The following is a 12,349-nucleotide window of genomic DNA, read 5'->3' as shown; positions in this document are numbered from 1 at the left end:
AAAAAAAAAGTTCATATATTGTAGCACCCCCCCCAAAAAAAAAATTTAAGTGTGTAATTTAAAACTCAAAAACAAAGACTAAATGCATAATCTCTTCAAAGGACACATATCCCAGAAAAACTAGTTATTCTTCATTTAATTTACTTTTAGAGCTATGACATAATTGCAATTCCAGAATTGAACTGTGAATAAAATATCACCTTAGTCTTCTCCTTGAGTAGAAATTTCAGGTTCTATTTGGTGTACCTAGTGTGGTGAAACTAGAGAACATTCTAGAAGAGGCAACTTCTGTGTCCAAGGAGGACAGGCTAACAGAAAAAATCTCTCCAAGTCATTGAGGTTGCTGGTGGGATATAGGCATCCCCCACATCTCAGACAGAGTCTGGCTGGAAACTTGAGAGTTATTGTAACAAATGAAATGTTATTTCACCCAGTGAAGAGTAAAACCGTCAAATTTTCCTCTCATGAGATATCAACTGAAGATATAGATGTCTGAAAGATGGAGACAGTTTCCTGGATGGCCCTGTAAAAATGGACTATTAAGGGAGGTTAGGTATGTTGAGGGATATGCCTAATTTGTGAGGTTGATATCAAACAGGGAAACCATTTTCTTCCATAAGAGACAATTCTGGGATGACGGCACCATAATCTGTACTAGCATAGGTCTGTGCCTGTAGTAGGAGGGAGACCTATGTCCTGCAGTAGGAGGGAGACCTTTCATAGTTTCTCATTTTCTGTTAACCACATGGCACAGGTAGCTTTAGCAGGGCCACGGAAGTCCTTGAAATGATTTAAAATATAAAAACTTTCAGTGTGCAATTAATAACAGTTCCCACTAACTGGTATGGTCTATAGAGGACCAATCATTTCATCTTTAGGGGTCAGAAACAGAACAGACAGAAGGTTCTCAGGCTGTTATTCTTAGAAATATTGACTCTTCAAATTGATTTTAGTAAATGGACTTAATAACTGTACCACTGAGAATAAAGGAAATTACAGCATCTTTAACATAATAGAGCTCATGTGAGTGTGGGAAAATGTGTGTGGGAATGTATTTATCTACCAGTAATTTTAACATGGTACTCCCTGAACCCAAGTGATGTGTGTAGACAATGACTGGCAGTTTTGATATGTCTCTCTTAATAGAACTTCATTAAGTGTGTAGGCCATTCCCCTGTAGAGAGAGACATCCATAAGACTGATCATCTGTGATAAAAGGCAGTATGTCTGCAGCTGGTGATTCATGTAGGACAGCTCAAACATGTCTGTAGGACATCTGAGACATATATATATATATAGGCAGGAAGCCGAGCAGTTATTACTTTATTTTCAATTGCACAGACTTTCTTAATATCAATTCCAAAACAAAGAGAAAGAAAGAGTCGTCATTAGTATTCTCTTACTCCTTACCTCTATTCCAAGTCTCTAAAACTTTTCACTTAACAGGAGTTCTCCAAACTCCTTATTAATGCCTAGCATTTTCCTGCTTAACTCTTCCTTTAGAGTAAAGCGACAGATTTTTCTTCCTTAACATAATAATCGGTTGGCTATTTTATATCACTTTATAGCTTTGTAATTAGTCTAGGTTTGTGAAGGTGCCTGCTTCATAAGAACTGAGTATAATGGGGAAAAGCCATCTTTCCAGATCTCTGTTGACTTTATAAACCTATCAGAAGGGGATAACTCTGGCCTCACACCTGGCTGTAGGAAAGAGGTCAAGTAGTATTGGGAAAAACCAGGGTTCTGGAAGATTCCTTTCTGAAATCCTGGCTCCGCACTTGCCATCAGGTCACCTGAATCAAATTATTTAACCTCTCTGGCCCCAGTTTCCTCATTCATGAAAATTGCTGGAGTGATTGTGAGGCTTAAATAAGCTAATATATGTCTTAGGTTGAATGATATAAAATTGGTATTTTTGTAGGATCAAAATGGTCGAGTATTGGCAGTGTATGTGGCTCAGATAGTTCAACCTAAAAAAATTGCTCAGAATGTGCCTGTCTTTTGGTGAGCCTCATGCCAATTTTGGCTAAACCTTCACTTTCATAGAGAAAACAGTGATCTTTTTTTTTCATTAAATAGTGTTATTTATTCATCTATGGGAATGAACCCCTTACCTTATGAAACTCACCAGCACTAAGCAGGTGAGCCCTGGGTAAATGCACATGGTTTTCTCTTTTTACTACTGAGTCACGGGTGGTGTATTAACTTCCCTTTGCATCTTTTCTAGCTGTGAAAAGATAGGATTGAATCAGCTGATTTTAATGTCCTTTCGAACACTGACATGCTGTGACCTTAGAATACATTGTCCTTTCTTGACCAAATTTTAAGAAACTGAGCATCAGGTACAGTTGTTTCCATGTTCAACTGTAACAAAGAGAACCACACCCTTTGCCTAGATTTCCGACTGCCGTATTCCAACTTGTGGGGGATGTTTCCAAGAAGTCAACCTTAACACAGCAACCAACCTCCCTAAAACCAAACTGGTCATATCCTCAAAAATAATTGCATTTATCCCATCTTCTAGTAAAGTAATGCTCAAAATTCTCCAAGCCAGGCTTCAGCAATATGTGAACCGTGAACTTCCAGATGTTCAAGCTGGTTTTAGAAAAGGCAGAGGAACCAGAGATCAAATTGCCAACATCCACTGGATCATCGAAAAAGCAAGAGAGCTCCAGAAAAACATCTATTTCTGCTTTATTGACTATGTCAAAACCTTTGACTGTGTGGATCACAATAAATTGTGGAAAATTCTAAAAGAGATGGGAATACCAGACCACCTGACCTGCCTCTTGAGAAACCTATATGCAGGTCAGGAAGCAACAGTTAGAACTGGACATGGAACAACAGACTGGTTCCAAATAGGAAAAGGAGTATGTCAAGGCTGTATATTGTCACCCTGCTTATTTAACTTATATGCAGAGTATATCATGAGAAACGCTGGGCTGGAGGATGCTCAAGCTGGAATCAAGATTGCCGGGAGAAATATCAATAACCTCAGATATGCAGATGACACCACCCTTATGGCAGAAAGTGAAGAGGAACTAAAGAACCTCTTGATGAAAGTGAAAGAGGAGAGTGAAAAAGTTGGCTTAAAGCTCAACATTCAGAAAACTAAGATCATGGCATCTGGTCCCATCACTTCATGGCAAATAGATGGGGAAACAGTGGCTGACTTTATTTTTCTGGGCTCCAACATTGCTGCAGATTGTGATTGTAGCCATGAAATTAAAAGACGCTTGCTCCTTGGAAGGAAAGTTATGACCAATCTAGATAGCATATTCACAAGCAGAGACATTACTTTGCCAACAAAGGTCCGTCTAGTCAAGGCTATGGTTTTTCCAGTAGTCAAGTATGGATGTGAGAGTTGGACTGTGAAGAAAGCTGAGTGCCGAAGAATTGATGCTTTTGAACTGTGGTGTTGGAGAGGACTCTTGAGAGTCCCTTGGGCTACAAGGAGATCCAACCAGTCCATTCTAAACGAGATCAGTCCTGGGTGTTCACTGGAAGGACTGATGTTGAAGCTGAAACTCCAATACTTTGGCCACCTGATGTGAAGAACTGACTCATTGGAAGAGACCTTGATGATAGGAAAGATTGAAGGCAGGAGGAAAAGGGGACGACAGAGGATGAGATGGTTGGATGGCATCACTGACACAATGGACATGAATTTGAGTAAACTCTGGGAGTTGGTGATGGACAGGGAGGCCTGGCATGCTGCAGTTCATGGGTCGCAAAAGTCGGACACGACTGAGCGACTGAACTGAACTGATCCCATCTTCGCTTCATTATGATGTTAATTTTTAAATATCTACAGGATGTCTTCATTTAGGAAGGCTACATGATCCTTAAGTCACTTGAATACTGCTAAAATCACTTCAGGTAGTCCCCATGAATTTTAGAGAGCATCTTGTAATAGGTAACAGTTCTCCATGTTTCATTTTTTCATACATAAACAAGGAAACCTAAGCCAGTGTCACTATCCATTTCCAGGGACAGCATGATTTTCTGGTTAGAAATAGTAACTGGAGAATTTCAGTGGAAGTCATTTCCAAAATTATAAATTGACTGTTACAAAGTGTAAGCTGAAGGTTTTTTGTAAGCATTCTTTATGTTTTTTGGCAAGCATTTTGTGAAGAAAAAATATAGCTAGATGAGAAAAGAATACATTTATATATATATTATATATATACCCAAACTTGAGTATAAAAAAGACTTCTTTAATTTTGATACGTGTTTGATAATAGGACATCATCTAATGTCTTCTTAAGGAGTCACTTTCTTCATGAAAGTGAAAGTGAAGTCGCTCAGTCGTGTCCAACTCTTTGTGAACCCATGGACTGTAGCCCACCAGGCTCCTCCATCCGTGGGATTTTCTAGGCAAGAATACTGGAGTGGGTTGCCGTTTCCTTCTCCAGGGGATCTTCCCGACCCAGGGATCAAACCCGGGTCTCCCTCATTGCAGGCAGATGCTTTACAAAACCCAGGTCTCCCTCATTGCAGGCAGATGCTTTACCATCTGAGCCACCAGGGAATCCTTATATCTTTTTGTACAGAAGCAATACAGTGAGCTCTGCTTCTGTCTGTTGATTGAGAGCAATAATTTACTTCCAGGCTTCAAAAGAGAAACACTTAATTTGAGGTCTTTGCTTTCTCCTCACCTTTTAAATTCAAAAGTATCCTTCTTTCAATAAGTGTTAATTCAGTGTTTTAGATATTTGACTGAGTATTCGTGGAAAAGATGAAAAAAGACAGTTCCTGACACCAAAAAGCCACCCCCAGGGTGGGGACTTGGGGTGGAAATAAAGGATGGTGTATGGGTAGGGTGGGGAGATGTACCAGTGCTGAGAGCACAGAGGCAGGACACATCACCCATGTGTACCAGGTGTGGGAGGGGCAGGGTCGTTGTGGCTGGTAGCTGTGGGTGGCAAAAGGAGGCAAAGAAGCCCTCCTGGGGCTGGTATTTGACTCATTGTGATGTATTATGGCCGCAACTGAGTTTGCAGGGAGGGGAGAAGGAGGTCCAGAGACAGGTGTGCTTGTTTGCTATATAAAGGAACCCACATTATATGAATCTGAAAGTTCTGGGGAGCCCATGAAGGATATTAGAGAAGTAACTTTGTCAGCATTGTCTACTCAGAAAGATCACTCTGGCTGCACTGTAAAGGCTAGGTTGGAGGAGCTACAGATTAGAGACAGAAAGTCGCTTTGTGTTGTATTGGGTGAGCCTAAATTTGTCAATGGCAGCAATTAGACTGGAACATATAAGAAATATATTAAGGAGGAGTTGATGGCAGGATACATGCATATTTTTCTGATTTGCATTTTATTATTATGCTGAGCCAATGTGTAAACTAAGCATTTTCGAGGTACCTGGTATTGTGATTTGAAGAAATAAAATTTAAATACAAAAATAACTATCTGAAGTTTAACCATAGTGAAACCACCTCAGCTTTATGTACTCCATCATAACAGTAGATTGGATTGCTGCAGGTTCTCTTAACAGGGACATAAAGTCTTATGTGCTCTCTGATTTGCAGTTAAATTAAATCTCTCATTATGTGTCAGATTTTAAGATACTTGAAAAACTATTCCAAAAGCATAACTTCCTGGGTTTCATTGCCTTCTCATCCATATGCACTCAATACCTTTTTGGTCTTCTGTTACTTCTGCTGATTCTGTTTTATTGGCCTTTACCTGTCTTTAGTTGTTTCTGCTTATATTTTTCTGGAACTACTTTTTCCCAGGATTTGGGGGTTCTTTCATGTCTCCTTCTCCATCGCCAGTGACTCCAGCTCAGAATAACCTGCTACAGCCCAACTTTGAGGCAGCTTTTGGAACAACGCCTTCAACTTCTAGCAGCAGCTCCTTTGATCCTTCAGGTGAGGCAGTGATTTTTCAAATATTCTTTTTATTTGTTCTGTTTCTAAAATACACCGCCTCAGGTTCGTGTGATATCAGGAAATTTATAAGCAAATATTGAATGAAGACCTGGTTTTAAAACTGTTCAATAAATCTGTCCTTCTGTAACCTAAGTAAATATTTTCCATACATTTTTAGTGGCTTTAAGAATAACCTGCAGTCTCTTTCTGTTTTTGTTTTTATTTTTTAGCAGAAATTTAACTTAACATGCACACCATCTGTTTGCATGAGCTTATGTGCACATGGTTTGGAGAAAGTTAAGGGAAAACAAATACTTTGTGCTAAATCTTTGTGCAGTATCTCAATGTGTAGACACTCCCACTGCTGTTGCTTACACTCTCTGAAGTTTGCCTGGCCCTCCGTTTGATGAAGTTGACACGAATAGTATTCTTTGCCTGCCTTTAACCTTTCATCCTGCTGTCATTTTGTTTGTATTTTCTTCCATTCTACTCTTCTCATGCTGGGTCCCTACTACAAATTTTCAATTGGTGAGTTTTTGGTAATTGTGTTTCAGAAACACCCCAACTATATCCTCTGCCTGACAATTTGGTTGCTTCCATTGCCAGTGCTGAGTTGAATGCTGTCCTTCTTTTAATTTAGAATTATTGTAGAGTGGTGTGTGTATGGTAAATATGCATTGTTTTTTATATATTAAAAAATTAGCAACCATAAAACTTTTGATGTAGGTATCACCAGAAGCTTTTCTACAAATTCTATGAGACAGCATTTTTGAATAGTCTCTCTGTATTCCGGGAACTAAACAAATGGTCATTTGTTACATGCTGATCAGGAACCATCAATAATAGCATGATTCTTAATACTGAAAATAGCATATATTGTAGCTATGCCCTTAAAGTTAGAACCAGAAGTGGTTCTAACTTTCATACTACAATGAAAGAAAGAAAAATCAAAATTCTTGCTTCTACAGTATGTTTTTCAGATATTTGTTAATAGGTACTAATCATCAGATCAGATTTTACCCCAGCACTGATTTCATAGGAATTAGGAGATTCAGACTTTCTTTCTCATTTAAGAATTTTTATAAAAGTAGGCACTGTAACTACCACATATTGAATGCCTATTTTGAGTGAGCATTATAGTAAAGGCATGACGTATATCATCTAGTTTAATCTCCACAACAAATCCATGTTGTAGTTGTACTCTTCCCACTTACAGGTAATAAAAACTCAGACAGTCACTTTCTCAAAGTCACACACTAGTGAGGCAGCTGACATGAGCCCAATTCTGATTCCCAAGTCTGTGTTCTTTCCTGAACGTTACACAATTTCTTTTTTCCACTTTCATGTTCATTAGTATTTCCGTACTTTATGAGTAGCCATATGTAGAGATGTTTTTTTGTTGTTATCGTCATTGAAAGTATGGATTAAGTGCCTTCTTTGGTAAAATTGTAAATGTATTTGTTTCATTCTTTTTCAAAAGAGTTTCCCTTTGATTTTGCATATTTCTTTTGCAATTATTCTGAACCTGTTCTATTTGATTTCCAGTGTTTGATGGTCTAGGTGATCTTCTGATGCCAACCATGGCACCAACTGGGCAGCCTGCACCCATCTCACTGGTACCACCAAGTCCTGCAATGGCGGCAAGCAAAGCCCTTGGGAGTGACCTTGACTCATCTCTTGCCAGCTTAGTAGGCAGTGAGTAATAGAATAGTTTTCTTTAGCAGAATCATATGTGAATTTTTTTCTCTCTTTTTTTTTTTTTGTATGAATTGTTTCTGAATTCACTTACAGGTGAGTATGTCAAGGAGTAGACAGAAATTCATAGTGTTTTACCCAGTACAATTCCTTGGAAGATATACAGTCCCTGTGCCATTGTCTCACAAGCAACATGGAGGCCACTTTTAATCTGAATTGCCAAAGGTGTAATTAGAGAGCATGTAGAGTAAAATCTAAGTGTATTATCTTAAATAAAGTATTTAATTTTTTATTTCATTTGAAAATAACATATTTACCAATTGAGTATCCAAATTAGTTTCAGTTATTCATTGAACAAATATTTATTGAGCACCAGGCAGTCTTCCAAGCTCTAGAGATAAATCAGTGAACAAAGCAGATAGAAATTTCTGTTCTTACAGTGCTTAGCAGGGCAGAGACAACATTAAATATTTTCAAATAAATAAATTCTCTAATATGTTAGGTTGTAAATGCCATGGAGAAAAACCAGGACATCCAAAGAGGGTCTGTAAGTACTACAGAGTAGCCCTCACTGAGAAGGTAAAATTTGTGCAAAGATTTGAAGGTAAAGGAATGAATCATATGGATATCTGAAGGAAAAAATTTGCAGGCAAAGGAGATGGCCAGTGCAAAGGCACTGGGGCAGATGATTGCCTGGTATACTCAAGGAGTTCCATGGACATTAGTGACTGGAGCTGGGTAAGTGAAGGAGAGAATCCTAGGAGATGAGGGAGCTATTACAAAGATTGGCCTTGTTTTAACTCTGAATTCAGTTATTTTGTTAAGGTGAATGGGCTTACCATCACCAATACATTTTGTTTCACTCAAGGCTATATCAAAAGTTTATCAGATCCCTGAGACAACTTTTTTCCTATGTAGTATTCCTGCAGACATATTTTTGTTTCCCATTCCCATGATTTAAAGAATACATTTCTCCAAAGAATATATACATATGGCCACATGAAAAGGGGCTCAACATCAGTCATCTGTGAAATGTCTATCCAAACCACAGTGAAATATTACTTCACAACCATTTTTTGCCATTTAGTTGCTATATCATGTCCAACTCTTTTGCGACCCCATGTACCGTAACCCGCCAGGCTTCCCTGCTGTGAAATTCTCCAGGCCAGAAAACTGGAGTGGGTTGCCATTTCCTCCAGGGGTCTTCCCAACCCAGGGATCGAACCCAAGTCTGCTGCACTGCAGGCGGATTCTTTACCACTGAGCCACCAAGGAAGCTAGTTCACGCGCATTAGGATGGCTGTAATAAAAAAGATCATAACTAGTCTTGATGAAGACGTGGAAAAATTAAAACCCTCACTTCATGGGAAATAGATGGGGAACAGTGGAAATAGTGTCAGACTTTATTTTGGGGGGCTCCAAAATCACTGCAGATGGTGACTGCAGCCATGAAATTAAAGGACACTTACTCCTTGGAAGGAAAGTTATGACCAACCTAGATAGCATATTCAAAAGTAGAGACATTACTTTGTCAACAAAGGTCCGTCTAGTCAAGGCTATGGTTTTTCCTGTGGTCATGTATGGATGTGAGAGTTGGACTGTGAAGAAGGCTGAGCGCTAAAGAATTGATGCTTTTGAACTGTGGTGTTGGAGAATACTCTTGAGAGTCCCTTGGACTGCAAGGAGATCCAGCCAGTCCATTCTGAAGGAGATCAGCCCTGGGATTTCTTTGGAAGGAATGATGCTGAAGCTGAAACTCCAGTACTTTGGCCACCTCATGTGAAGAGTTGACTCATTGGAAAAGACTTTGATGCTGGGAGGGATTGGGGGCAGGAGGAGAAGGGGACGACAGAGGATGAGATGGCTGGATGGCATCACTGACTCGATGGACGTGAGTCTGAGTGAACTCCGGGAGTTTGTGATGGACAGGGAGGCCTGACGTGCTGCAATTCATGAGGTTGCAAAGAATCGGACGCGACTGAACTGAACTGAACTGAACATTACTGGGGAGAATGTATTGATAACATTGAGCAGCTGCCATGAAAATTGATTTGGCAGTTTCTGGAAATGTTAAACATACAGTTACCATTCACCAGAGGGGGTACCAGGTGACTCGCCTAGAAAGCTCTTCCCTAGATCTCTGTGCAGCTTTGCACAAGCTTCATCCCATGAGGCTTCCTTGAGCACCCTATTTAATCCTGCCTGCCCCCACTCTCAACCTAACCCACCAGCTCTCTCTTACCCTGTTCTTCATATTCACTTTTCCATAGGCTTGCTGTATTGCCTCTAGTAGCTTATATACTCTTCTATTATTTTGTTGTTTTATCATCCATCTCACCCCAAGAGAATGCAAATTCCTCTGTGACTGGGATCTTTATTTGCATCACTGGCTTATCTCATATACTTAGAACAGTGTCTGGCATATGGGGGCTCAATAAATATTTGCTGTAGTAGTCAATGATTTGAGATTAGAGCAGAATGATTTAACCCATTGGGTCAGGAGTTGCCAAGACAACTCACATAATTCGTAGATTCACTAGAAGGACCCAAGGGAGTCAGCACATGGTTGTACTCAGCTGAGATTATAGCAGAATCGTAAGGATACACAGCTGGATCATCAAGGGAAAAGTCCAGAAGAATCCACACATGGACTTCCTTATGCTCTCTCCTCCCTAAGAGGGGAAGAACACACAAACATGCAACAACACACAAAGGTTTCTGCCCAGGAAAGCCCTTTATAAAGATTCAGCATCCAAGGTTTTTATTGGATCCTCATCCTGTAGGCACTCTGCCTAACATGTACCAAAATACCAGCCAGTCTCCTGAAAGGAAAGCAGATTTTCAGCATAAACCTAGTTGCTTGTACAGTTCAGACAAGTGAGCCATGCTTATCATTAGGAGAACAACTGTAGAGAACAATTTGGCTTCCCAGGTAGCTCAGTGATAAAGAACCTGCCGGCCAATCATCCCTGGGTCAGGAAGATCCCCTGGAGAAGGAAATGGCAAGCCACTCCAGTATTGTTGCCTGGGAAATCCCATGGAGTCTCAAAGAGTGGGACACGACCTAGCCACTGAGCCACAGAGAACAGTTTATATTAGCCAAGTTCCCACCCACACAGGCCTAAGATAGCAGCAATCTCAAGCCTCCTAAGTTCACACATTTCTGAATACAGATTGATTTTAAAGTTTGATCCTTAAGAATAACGTGAAGTGAAAGAAAATGCTGGACTTGTGAATATGTTTCCTAAAGTGGTTTCTCTTCTGTAAAACTAAATGCAGTCATTTGTATGCAAAACATGGACTTTTTTTAGACCTCTGATTCTTTGATCTTTTAAATGTCATATCATTTAAACTGAGTATAGAGATTTAAATTCTTTTTTCTCTTATCCATTTATAGATCTTGGAATTTCTGGTACCACATCCAAAAAGTAAGTATTTTTGAAACTGTCTGGTTTTCTTATGACAGTGTATTTGTACTTGTTTGAGACTATCAAACCTTGTACTTAATGGAGTATTACTCATTCTCAGACTAGGTAAATTGGTTTTTATTTCATTGTCAGTTTTTGTTTTGTTGTTATTCTACTGGAATCTCTATTCCACTATTGACTCTGCAATGAAAAGGAATAATCTGTTTCAGTCTCCAGATTCACACTAAATTATATCTAGAAATACTTGGGAATTGTGGTTTGAATACTTTAATAGCTTTAAATTCTAGATGCATTGTAATAGTCCTCGCTAACATTGATTTTAAAAAGTGTCTCATGGAATCAGTTCTAAGGAAGAATAGTAAAAATGACAATGTATATGTTTTTTAGATGCATATTTCAATCTCTCTGAAATTGGGATGCATTTAGCAATAGATATAATCTTATAATCACTGGAAGGCAGTTGGTAGTGATGATTCAATTGTGTGAAACCTTCTGTTGAAGCCACTAAGATCCAGAAAGTGCCATCATGGATTCATTATCAGTTCAGCAAAGGGTAGACAGTATTTATGACTTACTTGGAAGTTTTTGTAACCAGTGATGAATTCACTTGAATTTTGTGGCACATTTTTCCATGAGCAGTGACAGGAAATTCCTGTTGTCACTGAGGTCAAAACTCTCTTGATGTTTTTGTCAAATGTCCTTAAGCTCTCTTAGATACGATATGGTAAGGCTCTTCTGTCTGTTTCATCCATTCTCTTTATTACTTCTTGACCCCAAATACAAATAAACATTTAAGGAGCCACATACTATTCTTTTCTGATTGTGTGTGTGTGTTTTGCATGGTTGATTTTAGGGGAGATCTTCAGTGGAATGCTGGAGAGAAGAAGTTGACTGGGGGTGCCAACTGGCAGCCGAAAGTAGCCCCTGCCACCTGGTCAGCAGGCGTTCCACCCAGCGCACCCTTGGTACGTAGCTCCCAGAGGCCAGAGTGGTGCAGGCACTGTGCCAGTTTCCAGGTGTATGGAGCAGGGAGCATGTTGCTGAATTTTGCTACTGATGTTGTACTTCTTGATCCGTGTTGAAGAAATGGAGCAAGATGCAATATTTACCAAAAGGCACATTTCATTGACTTTATATTTACTAAAGATTGTGACCTAGCTTTTTAAGTATTTCAAAATAGTATTTATACTACTTCAGACATTAGTTTTTTATTTCTACAATTATAGAAATGATATTTCGATATTTTGAAACATGTAATACCATTGATATTTATCTATGTTTTTACCACATCTCTTGCCCACATTTCCTGATGGTCATAAATAATGAATACTTTTATTCTTGGCAGAA

The 12,349-nt window shown here is 39.2% G+C and overlaps 1 protein-coding gene across 16 annotated transcripts in view; it reads left to right on the top strand.

Annotated features, from left to right (window-relative positions):
- Window positions 1–12,349, top strand: part of SNAP91 (synaptosome associated protein 91) — a 169,573-nt gene that overhangs the window by 132,601 nt on the left and 24,623 nt on the right. For 15 of the 16 annotated variants that reach the window (XM_027551022.1, XM_027551021.1, XM_027551035.1 and 12 more), the window contains 4 exons: window positions 5,745–5,879; window positions 7,425–7,574; window positions 10,972–11,002; window positions 11,856–11,967. In XM_027551022.1, the coding sequence (XP_027406823.1) occupies window positions 5,745–5,879; window positions 7,425–7,574; window positions 10,972–11,002; window positions 11,856–11,967 (428 nt within the window). The remainder of the gene's footprint in view (window positions 1–5,744; window positions 5,880–7,424; window positions 7,575–10,971; window positions 11,003–11,855; window positions 11,968–12,349) is intronic. The other variant, XM_027551026.1, reaches the window with a different exon arrangement.

Source organism: Bos indicus x Bos taurus, chromosome 9, assembly GCF_003369695.1.
Source record: "Bos indicus x Bos taurus breed Angus x Brahman F1 hybrid chromosome 9, Bos_hybrid_MaternalHap_v2.0, whole genome shotgun sequence".
NCBI lineage: Eukaryota > Metazoa > Chordata > Mammalia > Artiodactyla > Bovidae > Bos > Bos indicus x Bos taurus.
This window is presented reverse-complemented; position numbering and strand designations above follow the sequence as displayed.